Raw genomic sequence first — 24,379 nt, 5'->3', positions numbered from 1 at the left:
ACACAAAGCAGCTGGGTGTCTTGTGAAACAGTCCCCAGCAGGTCTGAAGTAGGGTGTCTGCTCCAGGGGACCCTGACCCTGTGGTCCCCAGAACACATCCTGAATAGCAGCAGCACATGAGACTAAGAGGAGCTGTGACAAAATATTTATCTAAAATAATTACATGAGCAAAACACTGAAATCACCAGTGGAGAATAACAATAATGTTTCTCTCTAGACTAAGATCAATCTTTGCTTAATTGTAAAGCCTCATTAAGTTTATAGGCTTTTATTTAAATTCAGAAATAAAGTGTTATGATTTCTCTAGGTTATATTTAAGAGCTTCTAAGGAACTTGGCTACTTTTGAGAGTGAAGAAAAAAGTCTTTAGAGAAATTCTTCTGAAACTCTGCTTCATTACAAAAAGCCTTGGTTATTCATTGTCATTTGAGTCTAACCTCCATGATGAGTTGGCATATTCCTAAGGGGCAAGGCCATTTTATATCATGTTTCGGTTTTCTCAAAAGCACTGAGCACTTGTATTGGGTTGGCCAAAAAGTCTGATTAGTTTTTTCCATAAAATAAAAGACATAGTTTTCATTTTCACCAATAACTTTACTGATTTCGGTATTTTGAGTATAATATTGATTATTCTCAATGTCTTCATTTGATTGCTATCAACTTCAACTGGTCTACCCAACCATCGAGCATTGTCCAGTGAAAAATCTCCAGCAGAAAACTTCGCAAACCACTTTTGACACATTCAATCAGTCACAGCACCTTCTCCATACATGGCACAAATCATTTTGTTTCAGCTGTGTTTTTACCTTTCTTGAAATAATAAATCATAAAACACAAAAATGTATATTTTCTTCCATCTTCAATATTAAAATGGCTGCACAAAAATTCACCAATTTTGACAAGTTTCTTTTTAAATGCACACTGATATGACAACTGTCACAATACAATCTAACAAAATTATTTCAAACGAAGTGAAAGACAACTAAGCTTTACCAGAGCCATCTTAGAAAAACCAAATGAACTTTTTGGCTAATCCAATATAAAATTTCAGAATTGCAAGACTTAATAAAAAGTTTATATTTTTCTTGTAGATAGAAAAAGGACAATCTTCAAATTTCCAACTGTTTCTTTATCATAAGTATTTGAGTTTATCCCATATCCAACTTCTAAAACTACAGAAACATTTTTTTCTGCTTTCATACAATAAGTATTAAAGTTATAAAAAATTAGTGTGTTATTTACAATTATATGTGCATTAGGGTGAAAGCAGGAATAATATCCTACTGGGCTAATTAAGGAGATTGACAGGAATATGCACTTGGGTAGTTTGAGGAAAATAGAGGGACCTCCTACATAATTTTTATTAATAACTGATGTCATCCAAATAGTCAGGATGTGCCTTAATAATGCCTTCATGTGAGCCTGTGCAAACCACGTTCTGGGCCCTTCATCCCTTTGGCACTAATTTTGGAATGGCAGCTCAGTCTAAGCCCAGAAAAAGGCCCACCAAAATGTGTCCCTATAGACTAACACAGCTCTTCTATGCACAGGTGTGATAGTAAAGGAAATGATCTTCAACACAAGGCACTCTAGAATTAAGTCCCTCTGGTAAGGCATGACACTTGACACTCTCTTATTCTGTATAAATATTATGGGGTACAATACTAACAGCTAGGGAAAGTATAACACATTGTGATTACACGATTTTAACAAACAGTCCAAACTGAGTTAGCTACTAATGAAACAACCAAGTCTCTCTCTGGATTTTACTCTAATCAAAACCCTTCCCTACTTCCATGAGGAATTACAAGTGGTACTTAACCAAATACAACACATATCTGGGCTTCAGCTAGACCCACAGAATCAGTCTCTGGGCTGAAGCTGAGCATGTGATTTTTAACCAGGTTCCCAGATGGAACTAGTATTCATAACCTTGTTACGATTTAAGAAAGCGACAAACTAGCTTCAATAAAGAAGCTTCTTCAATCTGTAGGATTTAGACAGTAGAAAATCTCCCTCTTCACTTATACAATTGAAAGGAACCTGTATCTCAGCTGACCAGCACTTTATTTAATGTAACCCTATTTTTATTGGGAAGGAAAAAAACCTTGGGTCTCTTCCCTTCTTGCACATATCATGTTCTCTTATCCCATCACTATTTTCTTATCCCATAGCTGGTAGCTCTTTTCCCCTTGATTTAACCTCACTGGGCCACATGGAAAGAGAAGACTTCTTGGTATATGTTTAATACATTCTCCTTTGACAAGCTCTGACTTCTGATCATCTGAAGGACTAAATGCAGAGCTGGAGGCCGATCTGGATGAACTCGATTGGAAATAACTATTTTCACTTAGATCATCCACCCTTTCCAAAATACCCTTCTCACATGGCCTCTGCCCCTCATTCACCACCTCAGATTTTGCTGCTTTGTGTTGTCCAAATTCATTCTATTCACTTTTTAATCTATCAGTCCTACCACCACTATAGCAAGGTTTGTTTAGTGACATTATGAAAATAGCCACCAAAGCTAATGCAGCCCCCAGTCTGCGTGGGGGGGGGAGGGGCTACAAGGGCTGACTTCCTGGGCCACGACCCAGCCCATTGCTGTCACTGGCCGCCCCAAGCCTCTGAGGGTGCCCCTTGCCTGGGCCCTGCCCATGGTTAGCTGGAGGTCTGTGATGCAAGTCCTCCCAATGGCTGTGGAGAAGGCCAGGAGCATGGAGGAGAAAATGACAGTTCCCATGGTGGGGGCCATGGAATAAAGGCGCAGGAGCAGGAAGGTGCGAATGGAGTGCAGCAGGACCCTGTGGGAGTTGTGCCTGTACAGCCACAGGATGGGCCCCGGTCCCAAGCCAGCCAGAGCCCCCAGGGCACTGCTGTAACTGATAAGGTAGCCCCTCACCTTGCGCCTCACCCCAAAGCGCTCCTCAAGGGCCAAGACATAATTACCACAGTACAGCAGGCCTGCCATGGCCATCAGCAAGCGCACTAGCAATATGTCCCACATTTCAGAAAATATAAGGCTCTTTATGTCCTGCAGTGTGGACATGACTCCCATCCAGGGTGGCCTAGGGGTCTTCTCACTCACCATGCTCCCAGGGGCAGGGCTTGCCTCTTGCGCTTCATAATCTGTCTTTCCCAAAGGTGCATCGTTCTTACACAATCGCAGGCTATTCTTTGTGCTGCTGACTTTCATTTCACTCCAGGGAAACAGACAAACAAGACCTGTAAAATGGCACCATATGTTAAAGTAGGCTGATTCACCGAGTTCATACAGCGCTGCCATGGGGCATAAGAAATAACTAGTATTAGATTATTATTCTATATTTTTTATTAGCAGATTTGTTAATTTCTATTTTTGAATCCAGTTTTTAACCATTCCCATAGCTACTTCTATTCGATTTCAGTGTCAGAATTCTGCAATTCACCTAAGAAAAAAACCTATACTTACATAATATTCAGTATTTTCCCCCAGCTCAAGAGCCTATCAGTTTCCTCTATTTCATCATTTCATATCTAAATTCATAGACTTTACATTTAAACTACTCCCTCATTACTTTGCTAAATTTCATCACCCACCTGAACATTGAATATTTATGTTAAATGTGGTGTCCTGTGCTAAACATTAGAAAGCGTATACTAATAAACAAGACAAGGCCTATACAACCCCGGTCACCAATGTAATTAAACTTGAGAGGGGGTGAGGAAACACAAACAGGCAATTAGATTCTGGGGTAACTTTTGCCAAATCTGTTGCCTCCAGAATACAACATGGATGCCAGCCTGTTAAACCAAGCACGCTGTTGTCCGGGGACAGCCAACCAACCTGGAGTCTGCACGATCCTTCCCCTTGTGGAAAGGCCACCCTCCCCTCCACACCCCCACTCTTATTAGGGATTTCTGGACATAAGGGTAGGTAGGACGACGACCATGTCCCGCTTGAAGCAGCTAGAGGAGCTCGAGACCTTCGTCCATTGTCCTTTATAAGATTATAAAGGGTCTTAATATCTGAGAGGGAGGGATTGTTATTTTTTATTGTTAAAATAATTAATCATTTATTTATTTTAAAAAAAGAAGAATATATGAAAGGGTGAAGCAGGAGAGCTTGTATGTATGAACTATGGGCATGGATTTGGTGGGGGATTGCTGGGGGAGGGGGTTGCTGTGTGGAGGGGAGCAAAGGGGAAAAAATTAGAACTATTGTAACAATATAATCAATAAAATATAATTTAAAAAAAGATTCTGGGGTAAGCACTATACTGGGGGGAAGCATGGGATGCTTGGACAGAGACAGCCACCCTTGGCGTGAAGGGCGGGGTGGGGCGGGGAATGGCTAGGGATAGCTTGACACCAATGACGAGTCAGGAAGCACCTGCTTGGATCTGCACTTTTACAGTTCTCCTATCAAGACCTCTGGGGGCGCCAATCTAATCAACATGACACAAAATTTACCAAGCAGCTCATACCCCTATTCAAATAATCCCACCTCTGTCTTCATGTGACTGTCACCTTCTTGCCTCAATTGTTTTATTGATCCCATGCCATTCAAGCAAGTAGAATGACCTCTTGCTAATTTATGCCCCAAACTTTCTTAAAACTAAATAATTGCTTGCTGTCCTAGGACATCTTTCCTAACACATACCTGTGTGGTTTTTCAGTCCTCCAGCCTGGAGTTTCACCTAGACCTGTGGCTAGCCAGTCAGTGCTGCTTCATGCTGTTTTCAACAACTAGGTTTCTGTGTGTGGATTCTCCAAATACAGTGACTAATTTATGACAGAAAATTAATCACATAAGAAGGCAGAACTGAACTTTTCATTTGCTCTTATCTTGAAAGGGCCCTTGGATATTTCACAGAATCTTGATTTAAAAAAGTGAAAAAACTGTCACTGATGGACAAAAAGTATAATTAAAATAGTAATAAAAATGATACAGTGACAGCGACTAACATTTATTGAGTGGTTACCATATGCACAGCAGTGGGATAAACTGCTTCTATGCAAAACCTCTCATAGTTCTCATAACAAGTCCATGAGTTTTGTTACTCCATTTTATAGAAGAGGAAACTGAGACAGATCACCTAAAGCCCATACCAAGAAGTGGCAGAACAGGGATTTGAACCCAAGTATGTCAGATTAGTGTTTGAGTTCTTAACCATGAAAAAAAATAATCATTGATAAAAAGATATGAAAGTGGCAGATCAAAGCAAGGACATAAGAAACTGACGGGGTAGATAGGTTGGGGAAAACAGCCGTTGTTATTGAAGAGAAAAGTATGACAAAATGCAATAAGGAAACAGCCTTACACTGTGCTCATGGCACTGGAAAGCCCAGTGCTCTGAGACACTGTCTGCTGCCCAGTTCCTGTCCCTCTCCTGCTCCTCCCCTCCCAGCCTCTGCATCCCCTTCAGCCTGTCAACCCCAGAGCTCTTAAGTGGGAAAAATAAACTGTTAGTTGCAGTGACTGGAGTTGAGAACATTTGCAGCTGAATGCATTCCTGACTGATTCAGATCCATTCATATACTTAGATTAGGGCAAAATATTAAATTGTACTATCATTGGAGAATCCAAAATAGAGCTCAATACTCATGTTCGTTGTTTATAAACTGACTTCTAACATCAAGTGATCACATTAATGGACCTTCCTTTATAGGGGAAGGTACCTGGTCACATCAACTAGTAAGTGCTTGAAGCCATTTTCCTTTTTAAACAGATTTTATTTATTTTTAGAGAGAGGGGAAGGGAAGGGGGGGCCATTGGTGTGTGAGGGCAACATCGATCAGTTGCCTCTCGCATGCCTCCAACTGAGGACCTGGCCCGCAACCCAAGCATGTGCCCTGACCGGGAATTGAACTGGCAACCCTTTGGTCTGTGGGACAGCACCCAAACCACTGAGCCTCACCAGTCAGAGTGAGCTGTTTTCTCTAGAGTTACACTGACCTCTCCTCTTGGCTGCGGTTAAACTCCTGACGGAAAATCATACAGTATGCGAGCACTCATGAACTTTGCTCCTCGAGTCTGACATTCCAACCCAACAGGGAATTCATCACTCAGTCAGAAGCCTTGGATAGGAAGATTCAAAAAAAAACTGTAGTCAGTGCAATATCATTAAATTTAGGAAAACAGAACAGCATGAATCCTCCTGTTAATAAAGTTGTTTAGCTAAGGGTTGGCCATGCGCCAGTCTCTGGGCAAAGAGGTTCATCCTTTTTGCTTTAAGAAACTGGGCCTTCAAGGAGCTCACAGTCCTGTATGTATTCTTTCTTTCTTTTTTTTTTTTTTTTTAAGAAGGAGAGAGGAAAGGAAAAAGGGGAGGATACACAGAGAGAAAAAAATATCAATTTGTTGTTCCACTTATTTATGCATTCATTGATTGCTTCTTGTATGTACACTGACCAAGGATCAAACACACAATCTTGGCATATTAAGACGACACTCTAACCAACTGAGCTACCCAGCCAGGGCCCAATATGTATTCTTTCATTTATTAAATACTGTTGAACATTGGCTATCTATGCCTGGCCTCTTCTGGGCAGGCGCAATAGCAGTGAAGAAATCCGAACCTTTGTGGTTTACTTTCTAATTGTATGTGTTGGAGGGAGGAGAGAAAACACATTAATAATATAATTTCAAGAACTATGAAGAAACACAGTTATTTTAGACAGAATGATCAAAGAATGCCTCTCTAACAAAGCAAACATTTGAGACTTGAATGATTAAAAAAAAAAAAACAGTAAAGAAATGTGGGAAGAATGGTACAAGTAGAAGGAACAAATTACAGTGCCCTCCTGTTAGAATAAGCCTGGCATGCATGAGATCGAGCAGGAAGCCAGTGCGGCCCAGGTACATGGAGGAAAGCCGAGAGAGGGTCGGGACCAACTCAATACTGTGCAGGCATGACAGGCACCCACTAGGAGGGCTGCAGCAGCGGCTGATGGGGTCTTTCGTTTTTGAATAAGAGTCTGCCTAACCTAAGAAAAACAAATTATAAGGAGATAAAAGTAGGTAGATTGGAAAATATGAATGAATAAACCAAACAATCTTCTCATGATTAAATGGCAACTTACCAGCACTGAGAACGAAGACAGAAAAACAGATGAAGCATGTGAGATAAAAGCCACCATCTAGTTCAATAAGATAGCCACCGACCATGGGGCCCAAGATGAAGCCCACACTAGATGCTGTATTTAATTGCCCAATGACTATTGGTTCTTCCTTCTGTGGAACCAGGTCAGAAAGCACTCCTTGAAATGGAGAGTGTATGTTTAAAAATACCTGCAAGGAGACAAGAAACATGTTCTGTTACATTTTCCAGATTGAAAGCATCTCACTTGTGATTCAGCACTTCACCTCTGTCCCTGATGGAGTTCTGATTCTTTTTTCTTTTTTAACCTCTAAGGCCAGCAGGTTCCATGCACCATGACTGGACTCCTGGTCTAGCCCTGCCATCCTGGTTGGCCACCTTGTCTCTGGTAACCAAGCTCCTGAATCCTCAGCTTGCCCACCTCCCATCATGATGCCACCGTGTCTCCAGTCCTTTCTGCTATTCAAGTCGAATTCAGGGTGGTTTCTATATAGAAATTTATCCTTTATTACTCATAAACTCAGGGAATATACATTTTCTGCATGCCTACTATAAGTCCAACACAGACCTTCACCCTAAGGGTAATGCAAGGAGCAGGGAATGGGGAAAAAAATACAAATATCCCTGTCCTCACAGAGCCAGCATATCTATATGAAGGTGATAACTGCTATGGAAAGAAGGACAAGCAGCAAGTACAAATATAAAAATATTTAATATTATGACACAGTAGTCATCTAACCAATACCACTGATTTTTTTTCTACTATCAAGAGGCTTGTGAAATTGCTGACTAAACAAAGTGAAAGCTGAGATATGACTTAATAAGACGTTAAAGTGTATGTAATAACTTTATATTCTTCATACTTCTACTGAATTTGACTTATATGCATCAAACAGACATACTCAAATAAATTGGCAATTCTGGTGACATAGGTGCCTGCTCTTTCGATCAAGACATATTAGGTCCTACTAATAAAGGCTGCTGTTAGGTCTGACTCATTGCTCCTAACCATGATGAGACACAATGGTTTCCAGTGATCTCCTTCAAGGAAGCACTACTCTGCATATCACTACTCAAACAATGTTATTTTATATTAACATTATAATCCTTCACATAAATCTCTATCCATTTTGTAACTAATATAGGTTCTATTTACGAATAGCCTTATCACTGAGTGGCAGAGTGTATTACACAGCAGAAACACAACCTGCCCCCCAAACCAAGAAAGTAAAATGACCTGGATACCAGGTGCACATGAAACAGCTATCAGTTGAATTTTGTGTGTGGTGGTGGGTCTTGTTAGGATGATTAACCACATTTTAAGCGAAAACCTTCATAAACCATTTTCTTAAGTAAACAACAACAAACTTGGATTTTGGAGGGTGAATGTAAAAGCCTAGTCCATCAGGGAAGCAGAGTCTGTCAGTGCGCTAATGAGTAAGGCGAGAAAGAAACAGAAACTCCAGGCCTCTGACACTAAGAAAGGAAGAGAGGAAATAAGCACTTCCCCAGTAACTACCTACCCACTCACCACCCAGCATTCACAGGTAGTGTTTCAAAGAATGAAAAGACATTATAATGAATGGACAAAATAAAAGCTATTTCAAAAATGGTAGAAATATTCAAGAGCAGTCTAAGACAAAACTTACCCACAAGCCACCTAGTGTCCCCCACAAAGCCATAGGCAGCTTTACAGAAGACTGCAGAAAACCTACAGGGGTTGGTATCAGTTTGAAACCAGGAAGCCCAATTTCAAAACTATAAGCTTGCTGAGGGACCACATAGTAAACACGGTGCTGGTCAAAGACATTTAACAAATTCTTCCTGAGTGTGGGGACAGACCAGCAGGATGGAGACAGTCCCTGCTGTAGCAGCAGAACTGTGTACACTGACAGATGTCAAGGATGCCAAGCTCTATTACATCCAAAGTTTGAAGCTCTGGACAGGTTAGTAAAGCCTGACTGATGCTGCGTGCTCAACTGACAGTGGCTGCTGGTGTTACAGGTCTAATTGGTATTGTCAGTGTGCCCTCTTTAAATAAGTTCTAATCAATAGGCATTGATGAGCAGAGACATTTATTGACGAAGATAGAAGATACAAGAAACATTGTACATATGACAATGGCACCTCAGTTTCCTTCAAAGTAGGCACCTTGGGACCTCATACAGTTCTCCCAGCATCTCTTCCACTGTTCAAAACACTCTGCAAAATCCTTTGTTGGAATCACTGTCAGCTGGCCTGTCATATTTTCCTGAGTCTCATCAATGGTCTGAAATCTCTTCCCTTTCAAAGTTGATTTTAGTTATGGGAAAAGCCAAAAGTTGCAGGGTGCTATATCTGGTTTATTGGTAGTGCTTTGAATTAAGTCATTAGCAACTGCAGCACAATGTTCCTTCTGCTCTGGCAGCAGAAACTGAGAAAAAAATTTTGACATCATGTTTCATGCCAAGTTCCTGCATCAAAATGACAACAGTTTTTGGAATCCCCAGATCAGCTCTGGTTCTCTCACTGTCAGTCATCAATTTTTGTTGATTGCAGCCTTTACACATTCAACACTCTCAGGTGTTCTGCTTGTTGCAGGCCTTCTAGAATGTGGATTACTTGCAACAGATTCTTGACCATCTTTGAGGCATTTGTGCCACACTATTTTTCTGTGCCACACTCATCGCATTGTCCTCTGAAAGCCTTCTGAATCATCAATATAGTTTCCATGGAGGACTGTTCTAGCTCAACATGAAATCCGATGCAGATTTGGTGGTCTACTCAGTCATTTTGAATGAGATGGCCACACAGTACACATGCTCACTCAACAGCATCTACCTCCGCCATTGACTAGTACAGTGAAGTCATCATTGTTCACACGTGTACATTCCAGTCCACTCTCCTGGGCTTCCAGATTACATTGATGCTGCATAAACTGTTCTTGTTATATTAACAACGGCTGAATTTTTTCCAGGCAGACCTCATACATATACAATACATAAACACATACACATACATGTAAGTGATTTATTTTGAAGGAAAACACATTTAGAGGCAAGAACTCACCTATAGGGATTCTGGTGAGAGCAAACAGGAATACATTGGTAGATGCTCCAAGAATAAGAACCCAGGGCACTGAAGAGAATGCACACCAGCAAGGAAAACTGCCTTCCAACCACATCACTCCAGTAATCCTGAGGAAGCAAGAAACACAAAAGTCCTTTGACTCACATTTATAAAATCACCACCATGGAAATGCACCCAAATGCAACCCAGTGAAAAACAGCAGGGAATTTGGGCTAAACTCTATTATGCCATTCATCAGAGTAAATTATCTTCTCTGGTCTCCCACAAGGTGAGTGGGAAAATACAACAACGCTTTCTTTATCCAAAACAGCTTAAGATACCAAAGAAAGCATCTGTGATGATCTGGTAAGTAACAATGGCTGGAGAAACAGAGAAGTACGATTTTTAAAGTCTCACTTAAAAAAATTTATTCTGAGAGAGTAAGGGAGGGAGAAAGAGAGGAAGAGAAGCACTGAGGTATGAGGGAACCATCGACCGGGAACCAGGCCTGCAACCCAGTCATGTGCCCTGACCAGGAATTGAACCAGTGACCTTTTGCTTTGTGGGATGATATCCAACCAAGCCACACCTGTCAGGGCTTAAATCCTCGTTTTTATCTTATCACTTTATGCATCTCAGCCCCTCAGTAGCCATATTCAGTTTAGAAATTTAGAAAATACTGAAAAACAAAATATATATAAAAATACCACACAATCCCCAAATCTACAAATGATATTGTAAAATATGCTATACTGTATTTTGTACTTGTTCTTCCACTTACCAATAGATCTCGAACATCATTCCATGTCATTAAAAACTTGCCTTTTCTTGTAAGAGTGGCTGTTCTCTACAATCATGACGACCATGGATTTTATTAATTTTGTTAATCCAATAGAGTAAAATAATTTCTCATTGCTCCAATGTGAATTTCTTTGATTACTTTTGAAATGCAACACCTCACATTTTTTTTTTCAGTTTTACTGATATAACTAGCATATAGCACTGTATAAGTTTAAGGTTTACAGCATGACTTGACTTACATATATTGCAAAATTTACCACAATAAGTTTAATACCCATCACCTCATATAAATGAAAGAAAAAAATATTTTTCTCCTTGTGATGAGAACTTTTAGAATTTACTCTTAATAACTTTCAAATATATTCAGCAGTGAAAACTAGTCACCATGCTGTACATTACATCCCCAGCACTTCCTTATCGTGTAACGAGAAGTTTGAACCCTTTCAACACCTTCACTCAGTTTGTTCACCCCTGCCTCTAATAACCACAAATCTAATCTTTTTCTTAAAAATTCGTTCAAAAATGAATGTTTGTTTTTAGATCTCACATATAAGTGAGATCATTCAGTTTTGTCTTCCTTTGCCTTATTTTACTAAGCATAATGGCCTTAGGTGCAACCACATTGTTGCAGACGGCAGGACTTCCTTCTTCTTATGACTGTTTGTGTGTCTGTGTGTGTGTCTGTGAAGTTTTCTTTAACCATTTATCTCTTGATGGAAACAAGTTGTTTCCATGTCTTGGCTATTGTAAATAATGCTGCAGTGAACACTGGGGTGCAGGGATCTCTTTGACATGCTGATTTCATTTCCTTTGGATATATAACCATAAGTAGAATTACTGGATCATATGCTAATTTTATTTTTAACTTTTTTAGGAACCTTCATACTGTCTCTCACAGTAGCTGCACCAATTTGCATTCTCACCAATAGCGCTCAACTGTTCCCTTTTCTCCAAAGCCTCGCCATCATTTATCTCATGTTTTCAATGATAGCCATTCTAACACGTGTAAGATGGTACCTCACTGTGGCTTTGATTTGCATTTTCCTAATGGTTACTGATGTTGAGTACATTTACTGTTTATTCAGGTCCTTGGACAATTTCTTAATCGGATTATTTCCTTTTCTGCTATTCATTTATATCTTGTACAGTAATTCTTATCAGATACATGTTCTGCAAATATTTTTTTTCCATTCTAGAGTTGCCTTTTCATTCATAATCTTTTTGCTTTGTTTTGAGACTTGTTTGATGTAGTCTGACTTATTTATTTTTAATTTTTCTGTTTGTACTTTAGGTATCGTATCCAAAATATCATTCCCTTTATTTCATTTTTTTCCTAGGAGTTTTGTGGTTTCAGGTCTTACATTGAAGTCTGTAGTTTTAATGCCCATGTGTGGGAAGCCTAGAGCCTGCCAGGCACGGACTTATTTTTGAACTACTCTTGTGGCAAGTGAGGAGCTTTGGTGACTTCAGAGAGGTGGTTCAGGGTGAAGATGGCCCAGGGTGAAGTTTTCCCAGTGGGTGACTGGCTTGGCTCCCCAGTGCCTCTGTATGGAAGTCTAAATGTGAGGCACACAGAGAAGAAGAGAGAGCCTACGGGGAGCAGAAGGGGAGAGGCAAGCAGAGAAGACCTAAACAGAAAGCAGGATGAAAAGACTGTGGAAAGTGGTGGTATGCTGTGTAGAATCCAGGTAGAACAGGAAGGATCACAGATATGTCAGGAAATAAAGGGCCTCCTTCCCAGCTCATTCCTAAGAATTTTCAGTACCCCACAGCAACAGCTCAGTCAAAACAAACTTCCTTTGCAGGCTAAAAGTTCTGGCCTTCAAAGATGCAGCCAGAAGTCATTGGTGAGGATTCTGAGAAAACTTTTAGAGCTGGGGAAGGGTACTGGCAAACAATCTTCTCCTCTTCCTCCTTCCCTCTCTTCTGCTGAGAACATTCCATGATGCAGGAGGTTGAACAGCTGTCCAGCTGAGGACAGCTGAGCAGGAAGACAAAGGAGACTGGTCTCTAGTAGCACCTCAGACTCCTGGACAGACTCAGTGCAGAGCTGCACTTTTCTCTTTACACTTTGAAAGTGCTTTTCCATGCAGATGGCACAAGTCTGATGGAAAAGTCCAGTCCAGCTACAGAGCCTCAACACAGCCATTTTATATACTGAGGTTCTGAGTAAGGCTTTGTTTGAAAAAAGTTGTTGGATTAAAAATCACTAAACACTATCATAGCGATAAGAGCACAGTCTGAGGAAGGTCAAGAACAGGGTCTCCTGTGATTTTTTCCTGGATTTGGCTAGAAGGCGGTCAACATGGTATCCTGCTTCTTCACTCTTCAATGATGCTCAATGACTTTCTCCACCCTCTCAAATTAACTGTGTCATCTGAGCGTGCTTCTCTGTCTTGCCAAAAGCCAACCACTTCTGTTCATGTCCTTTCCCCATTTTTTATAGATGTGTTTATATTTCCTTAAGAACCCAAAAGATGCTCTGACCAGTGTAGCAAAGTTGGTTGGGCATCGTCCCACAAAGCAAAAGGTTGCTAATTTGATTCCCGGGCAGGGCATGTGCCTGGATTGCAGGTTGATCCCCAGTTTGGGCTCATATGAGAGGCAACCATCGATGTTTTCTCTCTCACATTGATGTTTCTCTCCCTCTCTTACCCTTTCTTTAAAAATAAATAAATGAAATCTAAAAAAGAAAAAACAAAAACCCAAAAGATGTCTTTACATAAGCTATAAATGGTTGTAAAATTCCTTTATAAAAAATTTGAGGGTAGATCACCCAAAATACTTTCAGCCTTATATTAATAGTATCAATCCTTTCCCCTGGTTTTCATTTCAGTGGATTTTAGAAATTCTCCACACTTGTTCCACCCGGGAAAAAGGTTTCTGGCTTCTTTGTGTTCACAGGGCAGTGACAGAATCTGGTAGGTACACCCCAGGCCCTGAACTAGGCTGTCAGGGTTCAACTCTGAACTCTTATTATTCCACATGCTATAGACATATCAGTTAACATAATTACATATGGAGGCCTGTTTCTAGGCCTGTTTTGCTATCTGTAAAATAGGAATAATAAAAGTATCTGCCTCAGAGATTCTTTTTCCTCCTAATACTTATGTGCTTTATATAAAATCAGTCATTAAAGATGCATGACCACCAGAGATGTGGTAGAGAGTAGTTACTATGAGGATTGAATAAAATAAAGTGCCCAGAACAGGGTCCGACATAAGTACTTAATAAATGCCAGTCATTTTCATGAAAATAAATATATTAAAATTATTAGTCAAATCAGACACAGCACATCTTTGCCTCATAAAGATTTATATGTAAAATTAAAATGTTTTATAAAACTTATAATTAAAGTATTTATAAAAGCATTGGTTGAAAATAAAAAAATTTTATTTGGTATTTCATTTGAAGGATTTCTAAGGACGTTCTCATTAAATTACAGCTATAAAGTGTACAAAATATCCTTTGTAAGCACAAATATGATAAAGCAAAGGATTATTTGAAAAAGAGGGTTGGGTCACAGCTAGCAATAAAAATTTACATTCACAGAATGCTACTAAGTACAAGGTACTCTGATAAGTGTTAGTGATAAAATCAAGTTTGGTCTTTATTCTAAGGAATGTTGAGAGTCCAGTAAAAAGAGAGGCACCTGACTGATTAAAGTACACTTTGACTTACCTATTATCTAATACATATACACATACAAGCATTTTGGAAGTGAGTTTCCAAGTAAAAGAGAAAAGCTTTTTATTAAGTATATGCAAATTCTTCTTTCACAAGAAAGAACAAGAAATATGACGCATTGCCCCACAAGTGGTGCATTTGTCTCCTATACAATCTGATACTCAGGATTTACCTACTTTTGTAGATCTTTAAGGCAATAAGAGGTGACTTTTAGGGAAAAAATAACTCAGGCTTCGAGTCTGGATATTGAGATGAGGTGACTTCATCAAATTATTTAAAGTCTGTGAGGCTTAATTTCCTCCTAAATAATAAAGAGAGGTACTTAATTTGCTGGGTCATTGTAGAAATTAAATGATAATAAAATTAGTTTTATTATATAAATTTACTCTATAAAAGGCTTAAAAATAAGATAAATCAGGAAGTAATTATTTAGTTAGTTAAAAATTCATTACAAAATCTGACCAGCGGTCGAGATAGTGTCTGTTGTAGGTAAACATAGCTTGCTTCCTTGCACAGCCATATCAAAATTACAACTAAACTATAGAACAACTATCATTCAGACCATCAGAAATCAAGCTGAATGGAAGTCCTACAACTACAGAATTAAAGAAGAAACCACATCAAAATGTGAAGGAGGAGCAAAGACATGGAACTGGCTGGTCCCACACTTACATTTGGCAAATAAAAATCAGGAGGGATATTTCAGGGGCGAGGGATCCCAGTCCCACAATAGGCCCCCCAGACCAGGGTTCCAGTGCCAGAAAGATAAAGTTCCCATAACTTCTGGCTGTAAAAACCAAGAGGCATTGAGGCTATGGAAGACAGAAACTACTAGAGTCTCAGGCACACACATGAACTTACTCTGACTCACTCACTCTAAGCTCCAGCATGGGGATAATAGATTGAAAGGCAGCAAAGACATATGTGGAGGAAATTAATTGTCCGGCATCAGGGCAAGTACTAGGGGTCAGCTTTCTCACAGAGAGAAGTGCTGGCAGAGGCCATTATTTCTTTTCTGAACCCTCCACCCACAAAGCCAAAGAGGCAGCAGGTAGGCACCATATCTGACACTCCATCAACCTCTCACTCTTTGCCTCACCCTGGTGATTCCCTGAGGCCCTGTCACACTCAATTTCTAAGCACGCCCAAGCTGTTTCCAGTGGCTTTTCCATACAAATGGCTTGATTTGACCCATGCTTCAGATTTTCCTTAATTCTCTCAAACAAGCAGCATCTGACTTCAGTGAGACTGGTATAATTTCACTAAATTGCCTCAGGCCTAGCATTAGCAGCAGCCAGCCTTGGTTCACAGCTGGCCTCACCTAAGCACCTCCAACCCCAGCACAAGTAGCAGCCATGTACAGACTGCTTTGTAGTTTATGCTATGTGACCCTGGACAGAGCACAAGTGTAGCTGATCTTGGACATGCCAACAGCAATCAAGGCTCAAATACCACAGGAGAGTGTATACAGCCCACATGGTGGGTACACTTTGAGTATTCAAATTGGGTAATAGGGGAGGCTGTGCAACTGAACCCTATAGGACACCTACTATATTAGGCCACACTACCGAGCCTCAGAGGTATAGCAGCTCTACCTAATACATAGAAACAAACACAGGAAGACTGCCAAAATGAGGAGACAAAGAAACATGGCCCAAATGAAAGAACAGAACAAACTCCAGAAAAAGAACTAAAGAGGATGGAGATAAGCAATCTACTAGATGCAGAGTTCAAAACAATTAACTTAGTGACAACCTCAACATCATAAGAAAAAGATCCAGTTGGAACCAAAGGATACACTAATTGAAATGCAGAACAATTTACAGGGAATCAACAGTAAAGTGGATGAAGCTGGGAATCGAATCAGTGATATGGAATATAAGGAAGCAAAAACAACCAATCAGAACAGCAAGAAGTAAAAAGAATCCAAAACAATGAGGATAGTGTAAGGAGCCTCTGGGACCACTTCAAGCATATCAACACTTGAATCATGGGGGTGACAAAAGGAGAAGAGAGAGAGCACAATATTGGAAATCTATTGAAAAAATAATGAAAGAAAATCTCCCTAACTTGGTGAAGGATAAAGACATACAAGTCAAGAAGTGCAGGAGTCTCAAACAAGGTGAACCCAAAGAGACCCATGTGAAGACACATCATAATTAAAATGCCAAAGGTTAAAGACAAAGAATATTCAAATCAGCAAGAGAAAAGCAGTTAGTTACCTACAAGGGAGCTCCCTTAAGACCGTCAGCTGATTTCTCAAAAGGAACTTTGCAGGCTAGAAGGGATTGGCAAGAAATATTTAAAGTGATGAAAAGCAAGGCCCTACAACCAAGATTACTTTATCCAGCAAAGCTATCATTTAGACTGGAAGGGCAGATAAAGTGTTTCCCAGGAAAGGTGAAGCTAAAAGAGTAATAGGGGAGGCTGTGCAACTGAACCCTATAGGACACCTACTATATTAGGCCACACTACCGAGCCTCAGAGGTATAGCAGCTCTACCTAATACATAGAAACAAACACATTATTAGATGAAATGTTAAAGGAGCTTACTTAAGAAAAAGAAGATCAAAACTATGAACATTAAAATGGCAATAAATACATACCTATCAACAATTGAATCTAAAAAAACAAAATAAACAAGAAGAACAGAAACAGAACCATAGTTACAGAGAACATTCTGATGGTTGCCAGATGGGAAGGTGTTTTAGGGTATGGGCAAAAAAGGTGAAGGGATTAAGAAGTACAAATTGGTAGTTACAGAATAGTCATGGGGATATAAAGTACTGCATAGGGAATAGAGTAGCCAAAGAACATATATGAATGACCCACAGACATGGACAATGGTGTGGGGATTGCTCGAGGGAGTGGGGGTTAGTTGGGTGGAGGGGGATAAATGGGGGAAAATTGGGACAATTGTAATAGCATAATAGATAAATATAACAAGTAAAAAACATTCTGACTGGATTTCTTTTCTTTTTTTAAAACATATTTTATGTACAAGCCACTCTTGGGAAGCATAGTACCATATACTGTTTTCACTAACAATGGGACCACCAGCCAGCTGTTTAGACCAAAGTCATGGCTGATAAATCCATGGGACTAAAGTGACTGTTTTGTTTGACCTGCCTGGACTATTGGACACCAAGGTCTAAAACCAGAGTGGCATAGTGGATTCATAAAGGAGAGAGGAGGATCAGTTAAGAATTCTGAATTTCAAACAACTGAGTGGGCAAAAGTGGGAGTGATAAGCTCAGTTCTGGATCTTTCTATTCCATGCTGTAGATACACAACCAACCACTTCAAATGGCTCCTCCTGTCTATCCACTTAGGTTTTATAATTAATAAGCCATGTTGTTCAAAATGCGTAACTTCAGAGTCCTAGAAGCACAAATGAATTTGATTAGTCAATTAACTAAAACAAATGATAAAATTGGTAATAATCATTCTTTTTTTCTAGTCAAAGGCAGCAGGGAGGCATGGGAAGAACATGGTACAATTTAAAAAGTAGGCTCTCATTCTGACTCAGTGTGTTCTTTTCAGACAAGGCCATCTGACTCCTCTAAGCCAGTGGCTTCTCAGATGTCAATGCAGGATGAGAGATGACTAAAGGAATCTTCTTGATCTAATGACACTATATATCCCAATCATCTGGACATCTACTTTTGGTAAACCTCCTACTTCCTATTTTACCACAGTCTTGCTGGATGGCACTCAGAGTATGAGTGTGCTTTCTAGACATGTTGCCAGGTGGAAGATAACTTACCACCAATGTGTTAGAAAAGAGCTGCAGAATGCCATAGGAGGAGCATGTAAAAAGCATCAACAACATCAATAAAATCAGCTAGACACATCATAAGACTGGATTAACTGGGTAACTACATAGAGATTAACAGAAAAACATTAGAAAAAAGTTCGTTTTTTAAAAGGATATTACCCTACAATTTTTTTTCAATTGGAAGAGTATAAGTAATATAACTGTTCATAAAAGGTCTTCAAAATAAAATTAAAGGTAAGCAAAAGAGAGACTAAAGGTAAGGGTTGCCCTTAGGGACCTTGAAAGACAGTTTTGCCCCTGTGTGGGGAGTGTGTATTTCACCAGAGAAGACTGTAGAGAGAGTACTCAGGAGAGTAGAAAGCTGAATCCTAGGAAAGTTGTATTAAGTCTTAAAACTTTAACATTATCCCATATGTCTCTAACATTTCAGTTTTCTCAAAATGCTTTAGTTTTATGAAAACAGCCAGCTCCTTGGATAGGCTTGATAAGCATCTGTAACAGCACTGCTGGTATAGGCATGGGGATAACACTAAATCCAAAACTTCTCAGAACATAGGTAGTCTAGGAAAAAATGAATTACATTTGCTCCAGGGTAATATTTTTGAATATTCTGAAAATTGACTTCATAGCATTTTCAATTTACCTTTGGATAGTGTTAGCTATAAGACAGTTTTTTGTTTTCAGGCACTTATGTCAGGGGATTTAAAATTCAGTGCTCTGCAAATGTGCAGTGTAATCACTCACCTACAATTCCAGCAACTGTTGGACTTGCTCCAAGAGACTTGATGTGAACACTCAACAAAGGGACAACCATACTGACACCAAGTAAGTCCTAAACAGCAAAACATTGATTAACTCAAACTAAAAACAAATGTCTAGGTGTTTTTAAAGTGGTAATCCTAATTATAAACTGATTTCCCAAATAAAATCACTATCTAAAACTTTAAGCAAATAAGAAATCATAATTGTATTTTATGTTATGCTATACTCATCAGGTTAAAGTTATCAAGGATCCAAAACAGTAAATTATAGCACCTGCTACCTGAAATGTGTGGACTATTTTGACTATAATCCATTTTAATTTTAGCTTCTCTGTAACTGATCTTAATATTGAAGGAGGATATGCTACCAGAAGTTCCTCAAATAAAAAAAACAAAATGATTTTGTGGGTAATGAAGTGGGAAATGAGGTAGGGATGATGTGTATTTCTTGACAAAGAAGCACGTACTTGATGATATGAATTCCCTCCTGCAGTTAGGGAAGATAACTAATCTGAGGTTTATTGAAAAGTTGACATATTAATAGGAGGTCATATTTTGCAGCAAAGTCATTAGAAAGCGCATGCACTTTGGGAATAAAAAGACAGTTCCCAATTCCAGCTCCACCATTTACTGATAAATATGTGTCCTTGAAAAGTTATTTAATGTTACCAAGCATCAGTGCTGTCATCTGTAAAAAGTGAGGATAATAATAACTGCCTGGTAGAAATATGAAGTGCATTAAAAGACACAACAGTTGAGAAAAGTCTAACACACAAGAAAAGCTCAAACGTATTTTCTCTTCAGTTCTGAGAATAGATACTGATCCTTTTTGCTGGGTATTCTGAGTTAACAGATTGCTAATTTTTGCCTTTAACTGTTGTTGTTCTCATTACTACTTCACTTGGTTATTTGCTACCCCTGGTTTAGGAGAAGAACAACACAGAGCACACACACAGTTTTTATTAAATAGTCAGCCTGAATTTATTTTCTTGTAATCCTGGTTAAACAGAAATACTTGCAAAAATATTTTTCAACTAAGAATTAATCTTCTTTGCTCCCTGATTCTCTTGGTAGCTATAATTCACCTAATTACAGAAACATAAACTTCCCAATACACTTTTCAGTGTTTTATCCCCCATGGTTACATCTTTATATGGTCATGTATTTAATATCAGTGATCTTAAATAATCCATAAATTTACACTACCAGACTACAGCTTACTATTTTGACTTTAAGATTATAGTAGTCCTCCCTTACACACTGGAGATACATTCCAAGAATCCCAAGTGGATGCCTGAAACCAGAGTACCAAACACCATATACATTATTTTTTTCCTATACATACATTCCTATGATAAAGTTTAACTTATAAATTAGCCTCAGTAAAAAAAATAGAACCTGGCTGGTGTGGCTCAGTGGATTGAGCATCAGCCTGCGAGCCAAGTATCGCTGGTTCGATTCACAGTCAGGGCACATGACTAGGTTGCACGTCAGGTCCCCAGTCAGGGGTGCGCCTGAGAGGCAGCCACACAGTGATGTTTCTCTCCCTCTCTTTCTCCTTTCCCCTCGCTCTAAAAATAAAATAAACAAATAAAAAAAAAAAACTACTTTAAAAAAATAAAAACAAATAAATTTAAAAAATAACAATGAATTAAATAGGGCAATTATAACAATATAGTGTAATAAGTTATGTGAATGTGGTCTCTCTCTAAACATTTCATTGTACTGTACTCACCCTTCTTGTGATGACGTAAGATGATTCAGTTCCTACGTGATGAGATGAAGTGAGGAGAATGATGTAGGCATCGTGGCATAATGATAAGCTACTGTAATGGTTACTTGAACACAAGCACTGTGCCAATCTGATAACCAAGCAAGAAGGCTACCAAGTGACTATAGGGAAGGTACTGTATACAGCTCTACAGCATGGATGCACAGGACAACAGGATGGGGATGATTCATGTCTAGGGCTAAAGGAAGTGTGACAGCGTGGGGTTTTAAACAGCATGCCATTTAAAATGTATTAGCTTAGTTCTGGATTCATTTTCACAGCCCCCGCCCATACCCACCCGCGCGCGCGCGCGCGCACACATACACACCAGCCCGTACCTTTCCTCTCCCCGTTCTTCCCTCAAGGCACATTACCTTTTCTTTCTTTCTCCTAAGTTCCAAGAGCCCCCCCCCCCTTCTTTTTTCCTCAGCAAGTTGTTTTCCTGAGCACTCCCAGCTCACTTCTGACATGGCTCACTTCTACCTGTGACTTTCTACATAAACATTTTGCTTGAGTTCGAGTCTTAGCTCTGAATTTTTTCTCAGCCAGAATTCAAGGACCCAGGACTAACATCTGGTGCCGCTGGCGGCTAACACAAGACCCACCTTCCCTTCAGCTTCAAGGAAAACCACGCGCCCTAACTGCGTTAGCAGTCCGCATCTGGAACGCAGCCCTCGGCGCTCACCAAGCAACCCACCAGGGAGACAAAGAGCAGGAAGAGATGTGCTTGCACAGCATCAGGTCGCCGCAGCCCCGCTTTGGCCCTTGTCCTTGGCTCCTTCCGCCAGGCTGTGGTGGCCGAGGCCGCTTCCAGGGGCCCCTGGGGTGCCCAGCTCCATAAGAACAAAAACCGGGGGCGCCCCCGCCCCTCCCGACCGTGAGCGAGCGGGGAGCGCACTTTTCAGCGCTAGCCCCGCCTCCAGCGGACGCTGCGGACTGCGCCTGCGCAGCGGGGAGCTGCGGGCTGCCCCGGCCTGGTGGGCAGGCGGAGGGAAGCAGGCTCCCGAGGCCCCAGGGTTGTGTGTAGCCCCAGCCTGAAGCCCTCACCCCGCTCCCACCGCTTGCTGTGCTACCAGCTGGTGAAGCGTGTGTCAGTTTTTGTGATGGTAATGCTGATACTCTATTTTCTTGGGCTAAAAACTATTTTGTCCCTGCGTTTGAAGGACGAGAGAGGGAATTGTAATGCACTTCACCTGAGAGTATGGGGTTGTCCATGAAAAAGCATCAAAACTTGTAGAAAATTTTTAAAACAGTTTATTTGAGCCCAATTTAGAGGACATACCTAGAAGCGAAATCTCAATGGAGAGCGAAAAGGCCGTGGGGAATGGCAATTTTGCAGGTCATTTTACACATTAAAATCAAAGGAGAAGCTGTAAGGAAAGTGGCAGGTTAAGGGGACCAGAGAAAACCAAGGGAGGGGGTGGTATCTCTAGGGCTGGATAAAACATAAAATGGAGAGATGCATTGGTGGGTAAAGGATAGTTAACAGCACACAGAGATGGTATGGGGGAACAAGGTAACCAACAGGGGAGGGGTTCTGTGATCTGCTCTGGTGCTTTAAAGGGGTCTGGAAAAGAAAATTACATTGATATTTCAAAAGTATATTACCCTAAATGCATAAAAACAAGGAGCAGGGCTCAGGTAAGATAAAGACCGACCTTAGCTACAAAAGCTATAGGCCTGGAACATGACTACCCTTTATGACCGACCAGTCCAGTTAGGGATTTATAACGCTGGGGAACCCAATTTTCGTTGAGTTAGAACTGACACTTGTTTTTGACTAACTTTTGGCATCTGAATCCAAAAATGACCCCAGTTTTTCTCTATCATGTCAACTTTGTAAGGTACAGGATACCTTCTCTTTGTCCCAAAAATCATACAAAATGTACATACAAAGAAAAAGTTACCTGAATATACTGTTTATTTAGAGTTATTTTATTCATATAAAGGCTATATATTGTTAGTGTACGTCAAATTGTGTACAAGTAGTAAAGTTATGCTACCAAACATACATATTAAGGTAAAAATTTACGCTGATAGCCTTTCCTGGAGTGTTCTATCTGTGGACAATCTCGCCTGATGCTCCAACAATAGTCAGCCATCACATGTACATCCCATCTATCCTGATACTGTGCCTCCGTGACCTTCAAATCTTGGCGGAATCACTCACCTTGCTCATCACTGACTGCACCAAGGTTTTTCAGGAAGTCAGCAAGATGGCTATGCAGAAAATGCACCTTGATGCTCATGTTGCAACCAAGCATTTTGAAGCTCTCCAAGAGTTTCCGGACAATTTCGGTTTAATTCTATGCTCATGTATTTCCAAGAAAGTCCTTGACAAAGTTTTTGAATGACAACCAAGCATTCTTTTGGAGTTCTGACATTGTTCCGATGGAATGTTCATCTTTAATGAGCTGCCGAATCTGTGGACTGTCAAACACACCAGCCTTTAACTTTTCAAATGACAGGCTAGGAAATGCCAAAATGAGGTACTTGAAACAGTCTCCTCCAGTTGGCAAAGCTTTAACAAATTGCTTTATGAGACCCAGTTTTATGTGCAGAGGTGGAAATATAATGTTCTTTCTGTCAACAAGTGGCTCACGTAGAATGTTCGGATCACCAGGTTTGAGGTCAGATCTTGGAGGTCAATTTGACTGCACCCAATGCTTCTCACAAGCTCTGCTGTCCCACATACACAGAAAACAGGGATACTTGGTGTGTCTGCGTTGCTGAGCAAGAAGGAAGCAGACCATTTGAAGGTCAACACAGATGATCCAATTGTGCTTGTGATATTGCAACAGATCAATGACTCTTTTTATGTCTTCATATTCTTCACAAAAACAAACTGAATGGCCAGTTGGGACTGCACCAAATAAATTGCCATTGTGGAGGAGGACACACTTCAAGCTCCACTTTGAGCTAATGAACAGTCACCATTCAGTTGCATTATAGATTGGAATCTCCAATTCCTCCATTAAACCGTGTATGTTATAGCAACACACAAAGTCACTATCACTTTGAAAGTCCTGCAGAAATGCACTTTCTCTTGATCGAAAGTAGGATACCTTCGCTCCTTTTTCAAGCAAGTTTTTCTCATGCTGTCTTGATACTAGGAGTTCTGAAGCCTTTTTGGATAGTTCCAAGTCTCATGCCAAATCATTCAACTCATGCTGATCAAACCCTTTATGAACTGAGTCATCTTCAGTTTCAAAATCTTCATCATTGCTGTGACTTAGTTTTTCACCATATTCCTGTTTTTCGAAAGAGGGTAGTTCAATGAAAACTGGCACTGGGATTTCAGCTGAATGAGGCACTGGGCGTATAGTTGATGGTAGACTAGGATACTCTATTTTACATTTATTTTTCTTCTTATATCCTGACGTTTGCAGTATACAAAAGTAGCAGTCATTTGAATGATTTCTGGGCTTTCGCCAAACTATAAGTATACCACA

At 40.1% G+C, this 24,379-nt stretch overlaps 1 protein-coding gene across 1 annotated transcript; it reads right to left on the bottom strand.

Annotated features, from left to right (window-relative positions):
* Positions 1-1,233: 1,233 nt before the first annotated feature.
* Positions 1,234-23,176, bottom strand: SLC67A2 (solute carrier family 67 member 2). The gene is given in 9 exon segments (XM_090280768.1): positions 1,234-2,554; positions 2,557-3,224; positions 7,065-7,240; positions 7,242-7,272; positions 10,130-10,188; positions 10,190-10,257; positions 20,892-21,038; positions 21,804-22,003; positions 23,098-23,176. Coding segments are annotated over 9 exon segments (1,536 nt in total). The 3' UTR covers positions 1,234-2,446.
* Positions 23,177-24,379: the final 1,203 nt, after the last annotated feature.

The sequence above is a fragment of the Furipterus horrens genome, unplaced genomic scaffold (assembly GCF_987537825.1).
Source record: "Furipterus horrens unplaced genomic scaffold, mFurHor1.1.pri manual_scaffold_6, whole genome shotgun sequence".
NCBI classification, from domain to species: domain Eukaryota; kingdom Metazoa; phylum Chordata; class Mammalia; order Chiroptera; family Furipteridae; genus Furipterus; species Furipterus horrens.
This window is presented reverse-complemented; position numbering and strand designations above follow the sequence as displayed.